At 39.8% G+C, this 17,900-nt stretch overlaps 2 protein-coding genes across 2 annotated transcripts in view; one reads left to right on the plus strand and one right to left on the minus strand.

The window, feature by feature from the left end:
• Nucleotides 1–3,045: 3,045 nt before the first annotated feature.
• NOPCHAP1 (NOP protein chaperone 1) lies at nucleotides 3,046–9,254 on the minus strand. Its single transcript, XM_081248384.1, has 4 exons — nucleotides 9,100–9,254; nucleotides 7,366–7,452; nucleotides 5,149–5,285; nucleotides 3,046–3,294 (listed from the first exon to the last, which is right to left on the minus strand). The coding sequence occupies exons 1-4, from the start codon at nucleotides 9,212–9,214 to the stop codon at nucleotides 3,061–3,063; spliced, it is 573 nt and encodes a 190-aa protein (XP_081104510.1). The 5' UTR covers nucleotides 9,215–9,254; the 3' UTR covers nucleotides 3,046–3,060.
• A 202-nt stretch (nucleotides 9,255–9,456) lies between these two features.
• The window catches only part of SLC41A2 (solute carrier family 41 member 2), a 152,781-nt gene continuing 144,337 nt past the window's right edge, over nucleotides 9,457–17,900 (plus strand). The window contains exon 1 of the mRNA XM_081249449.1: nucleotides 9,457–9,480. The gene's annotated coding sequence lies outside the window, so the exon portion shown is untranslated. The remainder of the gene's footprint in view (nucleotides 9,481–17,900) is intronic.

Below are 17,900 nucleotides of genomic sequence, written 5' to 3' on the forward strand. Positions count from 1 at the left end.
GTCCCCTGCACTGTCAGGCAGATTGTTAACAACTGTGCCACCAGGGAAGCCCTATGCATTATTCTTACAGCATCATAATACCTCACACTTACCAAGCACTGTTCTAAGCACATGAGTATTAACTCATTAATTTCTTACTAAAACCTCATAAGGGAGATACTCTTATCCCCATTTTACAAATGGAAAGTCGCTGGGCTGGGATCGATCCAGCTTCCGAGCCCATGCTTGTGGCATAGTGACTGGTAGGCCCACAATGGCAGGATGTGGCTGACTGAACTTAAAAGTTGGCTCCACCAGTTACCTATTCTAAGGCTTTAAAAAAATTTGCTTAGCGTCTCCCTGCTACTTTTTTTTTCTTTAAATCTGTGAAGTAGGTACAAGAGAATATCTCATAAGATGGTGGTCTTTTTTTTTTAAACAAAAAGGAAATTTATTGTGTCACAAAACAAGAAACCCAGTGATAGTCTGGTCTACAGAGTTATTTGATGCAGTAATTCAGTGATGTTCCTTGCTTCTCTTTGCTATCCTTGACGTGCCAACTGTACCTTCAAGAACTGGCTCCATTTATGGCCACTAGGCCAGAGTTCAAGGAATCATATCCAGTCACAAGTTATCCATGTTCCAAAAGAAAGCAGCCATCTTTTCATGTACCTCTTTTTTAGGCATGAGAGATCCTCCTTTCCAAAAGTCTACTAACAAGACTCGGCTTGTGCCTCTTGGGGAAGGTTGTCACATGCCCACCCCCGAGCCAATCACTGGCAAGGATCTTCCATGAACATATGGTGGGGAAGCAACCACAAAGATTCCACCGTTAAACTTTTGGGGAAAGTCTACCAATCAAAAGATAGTAAACCTGTCTTTCTTTCCTCAGGATTGTGAGCCACTGATGTTTAAGATGTATTACTTTATTGGCATCAAGAGGAAAAAAAAGTTTCACGAATATTTATCGTACATTCCGAGTGAAAGGCCCCATGCCAGGCACTGAGGGAAATACAAATGAAAGACTCAACCTCTTTACTTGTCTTTCTTACCATAGTAGTGGACTCAGGCACAGGAATACGAGCTACTCTGCAAGGCACTTTTTTTTTATAAGTACCGTATTTGATGCACAATTAAAAGTATTAGGAGGATAGAGGAGATTCATTAAGAATATTTTTGCTACAAAGACCAATACACCTAATTTTCTGATTTATGACTGTCAAAGAGCCATAGAAAGATAATACACAAGGTTGAAGAGAACATTTCATCAGCCTTAGCAGGAACAGAACTGTTCTCCAAATGGCGGCCATCACCTCACACCAAAGCATCAGGCAGAGAACCCATAGGGTCAGACCAACCAAAGCACGATGGTGATTTAGTTTCCAAGAGACTGTAGAGCACACTGCTTACAAACAAAACAGCTTTTTAATTAAGGTATAACACACATAAAGTGCACCGATGTTAAGTGTGTAACTCAAGAAATTTTTATGTGTGTGTGTGGCAGTAACTCTTAAACATAAAACACTCAGAATAGTGGCTGACACACAAAAAGGGCTCAGTTAAGTACTAGCTGTTGTTTCATCTGCTACTTTGAGAGGTAAAAAATACAACACTGGTTTCATTTGCATTTCTTTGAGAAATGGGACTGAACATTTTTTTCCTGTGAATTACCTGTTCAAGTCCTAAGGCCTTTTCACTATTGAGATATTAGTCTTTTTTTTTTCTTTTACTAATTTTTAAGAGCCCATTATATACTAATAACACTCACTCTTGCCTTACAATGAAATTATTTTTCCCAATTTGTCCCTTGACTTTTAAACTTCTTTGCCACCCACTAGTTTTAAATATTTATGAATTTTATGCTCTTTTCTTTTTTTTGTAATTCTACATTTTTTTCCTCAATTTTATTTATTTTTTTTGGCTGCATTGGGTCTTCATTGCTGTGCACGGGCTTTCTCTAGTTGCGCTGAGCGGGGGGCTACTCTTTGTCGCGGTGCGCAGGCTTCTCATTGCAGTGGCTTCTCTTGTGGAGCACAGACTCTAGGAATGCAGGTTTTAGTAGTTGCAGCATGCGGACTCAGTAGTTGCAGCACATGGGCCCTAGTGTGCACAGACTTCAGGAGTTGTGGCGCGTGGGCTCAGTAGTTGTGGCTCGCAGGCTTAGTTGCTCTGCAACATGTGGGATCTTCCTGGACCAGGGATTGAACCTGTGTCCCCTGCATGGGCAGATGGATTCTTAACCACTGTGCCACCAGAGAAGTCCCTACATTTTTTGGTTTGAGGGCCTGCACCATTTTACATTCCCACCAGCAATTCACAAAGATTCCAATTTCTCCACATGCTAGTCAACAGTTGCTATTTTCTGTGTTTTATTTTTATAATAGCCGTCCCAGTGGATGTGGTAGTATCTCATTGTGGTTTTTATTTGCATTTCTCTAATGTTAATGATATAAAAGCACATCTTTTCATGTGCTTATTGGACATTTGTATTTCTTCTCTGGAGAAATGTCTATTCAAGTCTTTTGCCCATTTTTTTTTTTTTTTTTTTTTTTGCGATACATGGGCCTTTCACTGCTGTGGCCTCTCCTGCTGTGGAGCACAGGCTCCGGACGCGCAGGCCCAGTGGCCATGGCCCACAGGCCCAGCGGCCATGGCCCACGGGCCCAGCCGCTCCGCGTCATGTGGGATTCTCCTGGACCGGGGCACGAACCCGTGTCCCCTGCATTGGCAGGCAGACTCCCAACCACTGCACCACCAGGGAAGCCCCTTTACTTTAAAATAGGTTTGAGATTTCTTAAGTCTGTGCTGATCAAAGACGATGCCAACAAATTCACTTATCACCATACATAAAGTTAAGCTTTCTAAATCTCTTTCGCAGGAGATCAACAACAGTCTGCTCTTAGAAGATCCCCAAATGCTATCTCTTCCAACTCTTTAAAAGCCAGCTTCTGTTTCTCCAAGAAGCAAAATACATTCAATATTGCAAAAAAGCACCATAGGTATCTGAAACGCAAAATAACCGGCAAGCCACATTCTTTTTCACAGAATTAGCAGGCATCTATCACCTGTTTCTCAGATTGTTTATTTCCCTGTTTCTTTTTTTTCACTGGCAGGACGGTCCAGAACCTCTATTTTGCCTTTTCCATCTTCTGAATGAGGAAGCTTAATGGTATCGATGGTGACTTCACCTTCAGAAGAGGTGCTATCGTCTTCATCCTCAGATTCTGAACTGTCCTCTGAATTGTCTTGTGAATTCTCTTCTGAACTGTCCTCTTCTTTTGAATCAGACTGATTCATCTCAAACAAGGCCACATCCTGCAAAACACCACCATGTGGGAAATTTATTTCAGGGTAGTTCCCTAAAAAGTTACAATAACAACTTTGGGAAGGGACCAACCTTTAGCCCAAGAAGCACGCAGGACAGAAAACGTTCTTTTTTTTTTGGCTGTGCCACGTGGCTTGCAAGACCTTAGTTCCCCGACCAGGGCTCAAACCCAGGCCCTCAGCATTGAAAGCATGGAGCCCCAACCCCTGGACCACCAGGGAATTCCCCCGGACAAGAGAAGTTCATAATACAATATGGCACTATTATTCTTTCAGTTGCCAGAGTCTGCCATAATGATTTATATTTACTACAAGTCTAAAAAGTCCCCCACAACCGAATTCTATATATCCTGATTATATTCAACACAATTCACTCAACAAATATTAACAAGTATCAACATGAACCAGGTACCACACTAGTGGCTCAACTACAACAAAATCCTGGCCTTTGTGGAACTTATGTTTTTGAGGAGGAGTTGGCAAATCACAGCCTGCAGGGCAGACCCAGCCCACTGCCTGTTTTCGTGCAGCTCTGAGCTAAGAACGGTTTTTACACTTTTCAGTGGTAGAAAAAACTAATCAAAAGAGTAATATTTCATGAAACATGAAAATTATATGAAATTCAAATTTCGGTGTCGGTAAATAAAGCTTATAAAACTTGCCTATTCATTACATATCATCTGCAGCTGCTTAGACACCGAAATGGCAGAAATGAGTAGTCACAACAGACACAGTAGGGCCCACAAAGCCTAATGTATTTACTATATGGCCCCCTACAGAAAATGTTTGCTGACTTCTGTTCTAGTTGGGAAAGAAAGACAATAAACAATTACACGGAAAGCATAGTGTAGGGCAGTGAAAATTAAAAACAATAAAAGCCAATGATAGAGCCACCAAGAAGGCCTCTCAAGGTGACAGGTGATGAGAGACGGAAGGAGTCAAGACGCAGGAATCTGGGGAGGGGCATTCTGCAAGGAGGGAAAAGGCCCGGAGCAAGGAGATGGAGTCTGCAGTGCAGTCACTGAGGGTCCTTGGTGGGAGACAAGGTCAACAGAGAACTGGAGGCAGGATCACACAGGCCCACGAAGGACTGTGAATTAATTAGAAACGTGATGGGAAGCCCCCTGGTTCCCAAACTGCGGGCCACACATACTGGGTGAAGAACAGACTCTGGGAAGAAAGGGTGGAAGCAAGAAGACTGGCTGGGAAATTACTGGGATAATCCAGAGGGGAGACCGTAATCACCTAGAGAAAGGGTAGTGGATGCCGTGTGGAAATGGCTGGATTGGGGATGTGTTCTGGAGGTAGAGCTGCCCGATCTGCTGATGAATCAGATATGATTCTTAACAGTGGTGTCAGCGCTGTCCAGACACGAGTGTTATACAGGGAATTCCAGTGTAGAAATAAGATATGAGCCTAAACTGAGAGACAGTTTTCACATGCGGCTTATGTGATCAGTTATTGTTATACACATCATTTACTTTTGCATTCTCAATGAATCAGACTATGATTACCTCTTTTGGGCCTTAGATGGGAAAATAAGAAAAAAATCCATTTAGAACACTTAGGAAATAAATGCTTCAAGATAACAAATGTACTATTTGACTTGAAAAAGCCTTCCTATGATGCTGAATTACTAAATTCCTAAACTTCACCCAGGGAAGCTTACTGACCTATGAGATCCTTAATCATCAAATGACCGAGTATCTCTGCAGTACTGGAAACATGAGCTGACTTTGCAAGAAGGAAAAAAACATGCAGAATTAAAACTAAAAAGTTATCTTTTTCAGGTGATGAGGCATACTGGTAATTTTACATTATGAAATGAAAACAAAGCATAGTTACCATCTGTATAACTTTTTCGAGCGTCTCGTCAATATTTTCAATATTGAAATGACCAGGTGGTGCAGCTGCCATTTCTTTCCTTAGCTTTTCATTTGCCTGAGCCATCTGTGGGAGAAAGCTCTGTACTTGGTCCAATACTAAAGAGAGAAAATATAGTTTATCAATATTTATGTTAGTATTTGGCCAAACTTCAAATTTTTAAATCCAGAATTTCCTGTAAAAACACTTCCAGATTTGACAGGAATAATAACAATAATTATAATAAAATCTTTCAAATTCCTTCCGTTTTGCAAACTCCCATCCTCTCCTGAATTCTTAAAACGGTAGGACTACACAATTCAGCAATTATTTCTCAATGTTTTGTGTTTCTCATATATGCCCAGGACTGGAAATTCCTAGAAGGCTGGCATTCAACAAACAGTAACTGAATAACTAGGCAGTAGGACTTAATAGTTAAATGCACGAGGCTCCGAGGCTTTGGAGTCAGACCGACGATGTTAATAATAGAACCCCAGTACCACCTCTTACTATCTGAGTTACCTTGGGCATGTTAATGAAGCAATGGCTGTTTTTACCCGCCCAACATATGTTCCCCTTTCTTCTGATAATATAACGATGACTTTCCTTTTAAGCTCTGTCACTCTTAGTCACTCTTGTCCCTACCCCATTCATGCCGACGTGTTCCACAACCTTGGCCACTGTGATTTGGTTTAACGACACTGTGATCTGTCAGGCCAATCAAGATAACCCTGGGACTCTGGTTGGAACTGTTGAGAGAAATATCCCTTCTTTCCGAGTAAATGACTAAGTGAGCTGCTGAATGTAAGCCTGGAGCTGCTGATAAACTGGCCCACCTGCCACCCGTTGGGGAAGAGCTTGTTCTAGATGAAGTCAACACCTAGGTAAGCAGAACTAAGAGATACAGAGCAGAAGATCCCAGATGATGCCAAGCACCTGGATGCAGACGTACCTGAAATCACTGGGGTATTTTTCCCCAACAAAATGAGCCAACATCGTTTGGCTGAAGGCAATGTGAACTGGGTTTCAGTCATTTACAACCACAGAAGTCTAACTAATACGTTTAATTTAACCAATCAAAACCTCAGTTTACTCACCTGTAAAACAGGGATGATAACTGACAGGCACTATGGTAAGCACAGGGGAGTCAATGAACAAGGGATTTCTAATTTCTTTAGCTCTCAAAAGAGGCCCGGCACATAACTATGCACATCATGGGCTCTCAGAACTCCTTAAGTCACTGATACAACCATAGGACAGCAGACTGAAATGTCCAGAGGATGGAAGAAGAGAAGAAAGTCGAGGTGAAGGTCAAGAAATGGCCTTTAATTGTGAAACAGGACGGCTAGAAGGATTCCAGATGGCATACCCAACTTGGAAAAGAGTTTGGCAATTTTTTCTTTATTAAAGAATACTTTTCATATGACCCAGAAATTCCACTCAGAGATATGTACCCCCCCCCAAATAAAAACCTATGTCCACACAAAAGCTTGGATTTGCATGGGGAGCCACCATGCAGCCATTTTAGCTCTTGTAGATTTAGTGCATACTATAGTTAAGTTCCCCTCTAGGAATACTCATGATTTCTTAGTTTATAGACATGATAACTTCATGCATCATTTACATTGTTTTTACTACTTCTTGTCTTTATTCTTTTTTTTAAACATTCAGAGTGAATTACACAGAACCTGAGTATTACATGAATGCTACCTGAACAAAGTCTGAGTGGTCTATGAGCGTGTAGTACAGCAATATGACAGAGTTAATCAATGAAGAGAACTGGCCCTGTTATGTTCTGAGGAACATTTACTACTTAAGCAATTATGTCCAATTTAATGGGATCTGGTAGTGTTTTCCCACACATGAATATTGAACTCGGGACTCAGTAACCTCTAGAAAAATTTCCCATGGAGATTAACAATAATTGGTTTTGATTTCCAAAAATCCATCCCACAAGGATTTTTTCTGGGCAGGGTTACCCTCTTAAAGCAGGGGAGTCATGTATGATCCCCGTGCACTGAATTCACAACGTAATTCCCAAGTAAGACTTGTTCGGCTTCACTCTCTGTGGTTTGATATCTGACAACAAAGGCAGGTACTGTCCCATCAAATAAGCGCTTAATTAGGCAGAATTTCACATCACAGAGGGTTCTTGAGAGAGAGAGAAAGGAAGAGAGAAAGAGAGGGAAGAGTACTTACGGGGACTCCTCTCTATCCGAACTGTTTGAAGAGTGGAATTCTTTCTGGAATTAGGCTTGGAGTTGATAAGCAACCTGTCCCATATACCTGCAAACACACATACTTCATTTACTATAGCGTAAAGAAATAGGAGCCCATCAGCAAACTTTCCAAGACCACCCTCAAGCCCTCAGGTTTTGACCATTCGTTCCTCACTTTCCAGTGCATTTTTTTAAAAAAAGAAGCACTCCAAGTTCCATTACAACACTTTAGTTCTGCACACAGATCTCCCCTTTCTTAAATCTGTCTCCTACATCTCTGCGTCACCAATGCCTGGTAATAAATGAACACTGAACTGCACCTTTCTGGGTCAGAAACCCATCAGTGACAAATGTGGGTCGGCAATGACAGGACACAAGAAGCAGCACAAAGTACCATAAGGGTTAAGTGAAGCCAGAAATGGTTTACCAGCTGCATTATATTGGACAAATTACCTAAGCTTTTTGAGCATTAATGTCTTCGTTTATAAAACATGCCTGCCAGGTTAGTTCCCCCTCAGTAAAGATGTCCAACCTAGACAAAACAGCTCTTTAAACTTCCCCACTCCCAACTCATCTATTCAGCCTTACATTCACAACTCCTCAAATCAACCCAACTCTCCAGCCCATCAGAGCTCAGAGAACAGGACTTGTCTTTCAAAACCCAAGGCTTTGCGCACCGTGTTTCCAACACCTGGAAAATCTCTTCACTCTGGTGTAAAAATCCCATTCACCCTCAGAGCAGCGGCTCAACATTCCTTGCTTACTACCTTAGACCTAGCAATTGGATTAGTGCAAAGAGCATGGGCTCTGGAGCCACGCTGATTGGATTCAAATCTCAGTTTTGCCACTTCCCAGCCACACGATCTCCAGCAAGTTACTCATCTGTATGATACACCAGGTCTCAGTTTCCTCATCTATAAATGGCGATAACAGAGCCTTCTACACAGGGTGGTTGTGAGGATTAAATTTGTGAATTCATTCCTGGGGCAAAGCAGGCACTAAGAAAGCTTTGGCTATTATCATTATAACTTCTTTGGATGCTCTGGATTCTCACAGACTCTTTTCTTCAAAATAATATTTAAGGAGAATATGCCCAAGACCTTAGGGCATATTATTATATATATTATTCTTCTCCAAAAAAAAAAAAAGAAAAGAAAAACAAATTCTATAGATACTACTACTTCTATTTTCCCAATGTAAAAACTGAGGCGTTGGGAATGTAAACAACTCTCCTAAAGTTCCATAGCGAATAACTCGTGTGGCTGGGATTCGAATCCTTGCTTTATAATTCTCTATTATGGTGTCTGAAATCCTGTGCGGATTTCCTGTACCCGTCTTCCTCTAGAGAGAGGCATTAAGGGGGCTCTGTGGGCATCTGAGGAGGAAGGGTGGTTAATACTCATCCGCTCCCCTTACCAGTCAACTGCTGGGACCCAGAGCCGACCCTAAGGCCGTCCCCTTAGGGGAGGTGTCTTGCTGTGGCGCTCGGCAGTGGGCGCTCACCGCGGTGCGGGATACAGGAACCACGCCCAGGCCCGAGGCCGGGTGCGCGCCCCCCGCCGCCCGGTCCCACACCGAGTCCTGCGGCCACCCCCGGGGGTCCCTCGGTGGGGCCGGGCCTGGGTAGGGAGCCGCCGACCGGTCCCCGGCTGCTCCGGCAGCGCGACCCCTGCCGCACGTGCGCGCCCCACGCCGCCGCCACCCCGCCCGTCACCTCCGCGGCCGCCGCTGCCCGCCGTCAGCAGCTCCCTGGACACTGAGACCCCGGAGCCGTCCCGGGAAAACGACGAACAGCTCGCGTCGGACTGGGATTCGCCGTGGGCCTCCATGCTGCTCGCCCGTCTTCAGAGCAGCCCCTCCAGCCCCGGATGCCGGAAAAAGGCTGGGAAAGGGGGCGGGGCCAGGACTATGATTAGAGGAAAGTCGGAGGGGCGGGGCGAGGGCGGAGCGAGGGTGGCCTGCGGCGAGGGCGGCCCCTAGCAGAATGAGGAGGCCATTCCTATCGTGGGAAAAGGAAGGCGGAGGGTCTGGAGACCCTGTGATTGGATGAAGAGCTGACAAGGCTGGCTTTTTAGCTAAACCTGAAGAGCGTACGGTAGGGCTGCCCTCCTTTTCATTTATTTTTTGTTTAAATTGTGGTTGAAAAAAACACATAACACAGAATGTACCATCTTAACTGTTTTTACGGGTACAGTTCAGAAATGTTAACTCTACATTGTTATGTAACTGATCTGTAGAATTTTTTGCAAGACTGAAACTCTATATCCACTGAGCAACCTCCCCATTTCTCCCTGACAGCCACCATTTTAACTTGTTTCTATGAGTTTAACTACTTCAGGTACTTCATATAAGTGGAATCATACAATATTTGTCTTTTCACAACTGGCAGATTTCACTAAGTATAATGTTCTCAAAGTTTATCCATGCTGTGGCAAGTAATAGTATTCCCTTCTTTTTAAAGGCTGAATAATATTCCATTCCATGCACATACCACATTTCCTTTACCCATTCGTCCCTTGATAGCTGGGTTGCTTCCTCCCGGATATTGTGAATAATGCTGCAATGAACATAGGTATGCAAATATATCTTTGAGTTACTGCTTTCAATTCTTTTGGATTTATACCCAGAAGTGTGATTACTCACTGTATGGTAATTCTATTTTTAACTTTTTAAGAACCTTTGTACTGGTTTCCATAGTGACTGCACCATCTTATTCCCACCAGTAGGGCATAAGCATGCCAATTTCTCCACATCCTCACCAATGCTTATTTTCTTTTTCTTTCTTTCTTTCTTTCTTTCTTTTACAGTGGCCATCCTAGTCAGTACGAGGTGATAACTCATTGTAGTTTTGATTTGCATTTCTCTAATGATGAGTGATGTTGAGCATCTTTTCATGTGTTCACTGATCGTTTGTATATATACTTTGGAGAAATGTGTATTCACATCCATTGCCCATTTTAACTCAGATTGTATGAGTTATTTACATATTCTTATCAGATATATGATAATGTTTTGGAGACATAAACCATTATGAACATACAAGGACTCAGGAAATATTGTTCCCATATCCTTTTTAAAGAATTTACTAGAGAATACGATTCAGAAAATAATTGGAGAATTTCACCTTAAGTTTTGGTGGTGAGCATTTTACAGTAGAATTGGGGAGAAACAGTGAGAATAAGGTTGAAAGAATAGTATTTAATTTATATAGGTTTTGATAATACGGATATAACACAAATATGAAAAATGAGGAGAAAGCAGAGACTATATGAAGAGAAAATCTGGCTTTTTAAAAACTGGGACTAAAAGGGTAATACTTTAAGTTAGATGCTGGGGGTAAAGGAGAGAAGAGAAAGAGGAGATGACTTGCAAATTACAATATTGTTCATAGTGGTAAGACAATATAAAAAAGGGGGGACTGAATGGTATTGAGTAAAGGTATTAGAACAAAATAAATATATTCCTAAATACCCAAATTAATTAGATAGAGAGAAAGAAATAAAACAGACTTCATAGTAAAGACTTTATATGATTATGACAAAACTGAAGCAAAGCATATCAATTGTATCAATACATGCAATAGGGCTTAACTGACCTATAAAAAGAAAAGGATTTTCAGAGTGGATAAAAAGTCAGTATCCAACTCTATGCTGGATAGAAGAGACTTACCTAAAATATAAGATTAAAATGGTAAAAATAAAAGGATGGTGTTTTTAAAAATTTAAGTGGGGCTTCCCTGGTGGCGCAGTGGTTGAGAGTCTGCCTGCTGATGCAGGGGACACGGGTTCGTGCCCCGGTCCGGGAAGATCCCACATGCCGTGGAGTGGCTAAGCTCGTGAGCCATGGCCGCTGAGCCTGCGCGTCCGGAGCCTGTGCTCCGCAATGGGAGAGGCCACAACAGTGAGAGGCCCACATACTGAAAAAAAAAAAAAAAAAAAAAAAAAAAATTTAAGTGTACCTGTTATATCTATAACCATTCTAAATAAAACCTAAATTTAAAAAAGAGTGTGGGGGATCAAAGCCACAATGAGATATCACCTCACACTTGATAGAATGACTATTATGAAAAAGACAAGAAACAGCAAGTGTTGGTGAGGATGTGGAAAAAAGGGAACACTTGAACACTGTTTATGGAAATATAAATCAGTGCAGCCACTGTGGAAAACAGTATGGAGGTTCCTCAAAAAATTAAAAATAGAACTATCATATAATCCACCAAGTTCACTTCTGGGTGTTTATCTGAAGGAAATGAAATCACTATCTCAAAAATATATCAGCACCTCCATATTTTGCAGCATTATTTACAATAGCCAAGACATGGAAACAACCTAAGTGTCTATCAACAGGTGAATGGATAACGAAAATGTGATACTTATATAAATTCAGCAATATAAAGAAGGAAATCTTCCCATTTGTAACAACGTGCATGGACCTCAAGGTCATTATGCTAAGCAAAATAAGTCAGACAGAGAAAGACAAATACTGTGTTCTCACTTATATGTGGAATCTAAAAAAAAAAAAACAATAGAACACATAGGTACAGATTGGTGGTTGCCAGAGGATAGGAGTGGCAGTGGGTGAAATGGGTGAACTTCTAGTAAGATAAGTAATTCCTGGAGATGTAATGTACAGCATGGTGGCTATAGTTAACTATACTGTCTTGTATATTTGAAAGTTGCTAAGAGAATAGATCTTAAAAGTTCTCATGACAAGAAAAAAATTTTTAAGTGTGTGAGGTGATGGATGTTAACTTATTCTGGTAATCATTTTGCAATACATACATATGTCAAATCATTATGTTCTACACCTAAAACTAATACAATGTTATATGCCAATTATATCTCAATTAAAAAAAAACCGGGTCATGACTTTATTATTAGACAAGCAAGAATCCAGCCTTGTTCCCCCTAAAAAGAAACAAAAAGACACTTTATAATGCTAAATACTGCAATTTGCAAAGAGGAAACTATCATTAATATCCATGTGCCCAATAAAACAGCAACAAGTATTATAAAGCAAACTGAAAAAGAATGCAAAGATAAATAAGCAGAAACTCTAATAATTGGAATTTTTAACACCCTTTCAGAACAGAATAGACCTAACTGGACAAAAAATTTTTATGGATACAGAAGACCTAAACAAAATTATAAACAAAGTAGATTTAATAAATGTAAACACTGAATCCTGATAATAGAGATTAAACTTTCTTCTAAGTCACATGGAAAATTCACCAAATTGACATATTATAGTCCACAAAGAAAATTTCAATACATTCCAAAAATGTAAATGATATAAGGGGCCTTCTGTGATCACAATTCTATATAACTGGCAAATAATGACATTAAAAAAATCTCTTCCACCTAAAACTGTAAAAACACACTGCTAATCAATCCTTGCATCAAGAGGAAATAGTGAAAGTGAAACTGTGTCCCCCAAAAGCTAAGTATTGAAAAAGTCAAGAAAATGACAAACCACTAGCTAACCTAAACCAAAATAGGGAGTGGAGGAAGGTTTGAAGGTATAAACATATGAAATAAAAGGTAATGGAACAATAACCATAAAATCAGAGGAAATATATAAAAGCTTATAAACACTACTTTGCACAACTCTATGCAAATAAAACTGAAAACCTGTATGAAACCATTTGAAATGGTTAATGTTCCATAAATATATAATTTACAAAATTTCCCCAGAATCAATAGCAAGTCTAAAGAGAGCAATTTCTATAGACGTTACAGAGAAGGTTTTCAGAGCTCCCACATAAAAACACCTTGCCCAGTTGGTTTTACAAGGGGATTTCTATCAAACTTTTAAAGATCAGATAAATCTAATGCTACTTAAACTACTTCAGAGTATGGGAAATAAAAGGAAATTTCCCAAGTTCTAAGAAATGAATATAGCATTGATACCCAAACTTCACAATGACTGTACAAAAACGAAAATTAGGGACTTCCTTGGTGGCGCAGTGGTTAAGAATCCACCTGCCAATGCAGGCGACACGGGTTCGAACCCTGGTCCGGCAAGATCCCACATGCCGTGGAGCAACTAAGCCTGTGCACCACAACTACTGAGCCTGCGCTCTAGAGCCCGCGAGCCACAACTACTGAGCCCACATGCTACAACTACTGAAGCCCGTGCACCTAGAGCCCATGCTCCGCAACAGAAGAAGCCACCGCAATGAGAAGCCCACTCACCGCAATGAAGAGTAGCCCCCGCTCACCGCAACTAGAGAAAGCCCGTGCACAGCAACGAAGACCCAATGCAGCCAAAAATAAATAAATAAAATAAATAAAGTTAAAAAGAAGAAGAAAATTATACACCTGGCTTAATTGGGTTTCCCTAGAAAGCCAATCTAGAGGCGAGGTTCAAGTGCAAGTAGCTTGGGAGCCAGAGGGGGAAAGAGAAACGAGGAAGGAAGGGAACCAATAATGTGTTACTGTCAAGCAAATTGTGGCTAAGGGCAACTGGAACTTAATCCTGCTGGGAAATTCCCAGAGTTATCCTGGGTGAGCCTAGGTATTTATCCACCAGCTCATGTTAGTCATTGGTTGAGGGCTGCTCCAAGGGGGTGCAAATTTCCCAGCATTTCTGGCCTGCTCCTTGCTCTCTAGTTAAGTGGGCTCCACTGGCCAGAGAATATCTTCAGGCAAAGAGTTGTAAATGCTGGTCACTGAAAACTGGGCAGATGTGTACACAAATAGTAAGTGCCAACATGGTATGGGTGAGGCACTGACAGCCTTTACTCAAGACCAGTCTTAATTATGAATACTGATGCAACAAATTAAATACTAGCAAACAGAATCCAAGAGCACATTAAAAAATAGATGCCATACAAGAGATGCTGATTCCAGGAGAAATTAGTATATTTATTAAAATAGTAGTATAGTCATTAATATAATACATCAGTTTAACAGAATTAAGAAGAAAAATCACATAATCATCTCTATAGATGTTAAAAAGATGTTTGACAAAATTCAACATTCAGTAAGATGAAAATTGATACCCATTATGCATGATAAAATGTGTATACCTCTGCCCCCAAATCAGCATTTAACTTAATGGGGAAATACAGGGCTTTCCTGCTGAAGTCTCTAGACGAAGTACAAGGATGTTCAGAGTCTTCACTAGTACCTAAACACTGAATCGGCAATGTTAGCCAAAACAGTTACATAAGAGGAAACAGTGAGAAACAAGACTTCGAAAGCATGAAGTAAGACTATTTCTAGATGCAGATGTTATGACAGTATACCAGGGGGTGGGAGTGGGGGAAGCATCAGAAAAACTGCTACTAACAAGAGAATTTGGTAAAGTAGCAAGAAATAAAATAAACACACAAAAATGCCACCCAGTCGGAAAATATAGTGGAAGGGAAAACCCATTTATAAGAGGAATAAGATAAAATACCTCGTCATAAACTTAACAAGAAATCTGCAAAAAATGTATGAAGAAAACCATAAAACATTCTGGAAATATAAAAAACAGATTTCAGTAAATGGAACGATATAACATAGATAATCCATGGTCTTGGATAGAAAGATTCAACGTCAAAACATGTCAATCTCCTAAAGTACACTATGAAGTTTTCCCAATCCTAATATAAATACCAAAAGATATTTTTTTCTCTTTGAGAGATTATAAAGTTCATACAAAAAGATGAACAAACAGTAGCAGCAGGGAGACTCTGAAAAGGAAAAGCTATAGTGGGAAGGGGGAGCTACCCCTGGTAGATATTAAAAACATAAAGTCTGCATAATAATTAAAAACAGTATTGGTACACAAACAAAAGAGGGGACAAAAAAGAAAACTCAGAAGGAGATCCCAGAGCACTGGGAAATTTGGTGTAGATAATGGGAGCATCTCAGATCAGTAGGGAGAAGATGGGCTTTTTAATAAGTGGCATTGGAACAAAAGAATAGCCATTTGGGAAAAAAAGGGAAATTTGCATCCATTCCACACACTATGCATCCAAATAAATTCAAAATGTATTAGAGATTCAAATTTAAAAAATGAAACCTTAAAAGTACTGAGAGAGAGAGAGAGAGAGAGAGAGAGGGAGGGAGGGAGAAAACATTTTCTTTATAACTGGAATCGATGGGGAAATTTTTCTTAACTATCATTCAAAATATAGAAGCAGTAAGAGAAAAGATCCATGATTTGACTATATAAAAATTCAAAAATAAATTTTATATAACAAAAATCAGCATAAGCAATGTAATAAGGCAAATGACAAGCTTGAAAACAAGACTTCCAACTTATCTCACTGGAAAGTGTCAATACTCATAACATTAAAAGCTTCTAAAAACTGAGAAGAAAAAGACCAATAACTCCACGGGAAAACGGGTTGGAGAAATGAACCAACAATTCACAGAAATAGAAATACAAATAATGCTCAAGCATATATAACAAAAAAAGGTGCTCAAACTCATATTAAACAAACAAACACACAAAAGAAAATGACACTGGAGAACCATTTCTCATCTATCAGAAAGGCAAGAATAAAAAAATTACAACATACCTACCGGCAAAGTTGTGGGGATCCAGACATTGTCATACACTAATGTTGGGAATGCAAAATGGTAGAGTTGCTATGGGAAGGAATAGGCATTATCTAGTAAAATTACACATATGCATTTACCTTTATACCCAGAAATTCCTATCAATACTCTGGGAAAAAATTCAAGATAACATGCACACTGTGACACTATTTGCAATAGTAAAAATTAAAATAACCCAGATGTCTATCATTGGGGATCTAGTTGAATAAACACAAAATGGAATACTATGCAATGTAAAAGATGAGAAAAATATGTATATCCTGCTATGGAGTGATTTTCTGGATATATTGATAAGTGAATAAAGCAAATGCAAGAGTGTTTATAATATGCAGCCTTTTGTGTAATAAAATGAGGGAAATACCTAAATATGTTTATATACATGCACACACACATACATATGCCCATATACTTATGTCTTCAAAAAGAAGCAATGGAGGATAAGCCAAAAAAGAATGAAATAGTTACCTATAGGGGAAAGGAAGAAACAGGGAAGGTATTAGCCTTCTCCAATTGCGCTGTTTAATAGTTTTGTCTTTGGAATCATGTAAATACTTTATACTTAAAAAAAAATTAAATACAAAAGGAAAGAAAATCCCCACCCAAAACTGAAAACAGACTGAAATAACTGAATTTAACTATATATCAAGTTTGTGGCCTAACAACACAGAAAAGAATTATTTTAGGCGACTTTAAACCTCAATATTTGGACGGTACATCCTTAGTAAGATGTATCTTAAGGATGATGACAATAGCTACATACCCTCAGAGGAATCTTAAATTGTATTCAATCATCTTAATTTTTCGTACTACTATTGGTATGGCTATTTTGAAACTGCTATGTAAATATTTTAGATAGAGCAAATAAGTAATTATATTAACACCATTTGCTGCTTAGATTTTTTGTTCAAGAGAAAAGAAATAAAAGCAAAACCCTCTTGTAATCTTAAATTTGAATTGGCAATATCTGTATAAATTCATGGTTTCCTTTTCTCTTTCTGAAAAACTACGTATTCCCTAGCTTGTTCCACTGGAAGGTCTAGAAAAAATAGCAACCCACCATACAAGTATCCCTGAGCCCAGATGGTGCCTGTTAAATACCTTTCCCCACTAAAAGGAATAGAGCTTCTTAGACAAATGGCTGATTTCAAGTCTGGGTCAGGAAATATAAACCTGGGACACCTATGGAGCCAGAAAACAAGGAAGCGCTCAAAGACTATTGGGGTCACGTCAAAAGGAATCTGGAACTAACTCCAGAAATTCCCACTAGCCCAAACTGACAAAATCTGGATCTGCCAACCATTCTGACATCACTAAAAGTGTGACCAACCAGTTTGTGCCCTGCTGCCTTAATGCATTAGGAAGTGCACAGTACCACCTAATACGTTTTGTAAAATAATGACAACTTTTCTAAATCAAGCGCCTAGTTCTAACTACCATTTTATAGGAAATATGAGGAATAGAGGGATAAGTGAAACTACTCAAGGAAGCAATCAGCCTAATCTAGAATATGGGAAATTGTACAGGTTAAATTTCTGTTTTCTTCAAAGGGAAAATCATACAAAAAGAAGATGAACTGTTAAATTTTAAGATACTTAAAAGGCATATAAATATAAGAAACTTGTTGGTTGACCTGCATATAGGTTATAGTTATTATCATGGGCAAGCTCTAATCATGAGAGACGGGAAGCAGCCCCTGATTGCTGATTGGGTGTTACCTTAAAACTTGTCCAAGAAATTGGAATTAAGATTGCTATCCAAAAGTTAAAATGTAAAATAAACAACTTGGGCTGTGGGCTCGCCATTGAATTAGCTGAGACCATTAAGATGACCCTAATTAGTTTAGGCAAATCAGGGCCTACCCCTCTAGCTGGGGGTAGGTGGGTCAATATCACCCAGAAGGCAGAGCTGCTGTTATACGGAGAGGGTGCAAAGGAAATTAGGGAGGCATCCACATGTTGAC

This window comes from Mesoplodon bidens (assembly GCF_964165515.1).
Source record: "Mesoplodon bidens genome assembly, chromosome: 11".
Lineage (NCBI taxonomy): Eukaryota > Metazoa > Chordata > Mammalia > Artiodactyla > Ziphiidae > Mesoplodon > Mesoplodon bidens.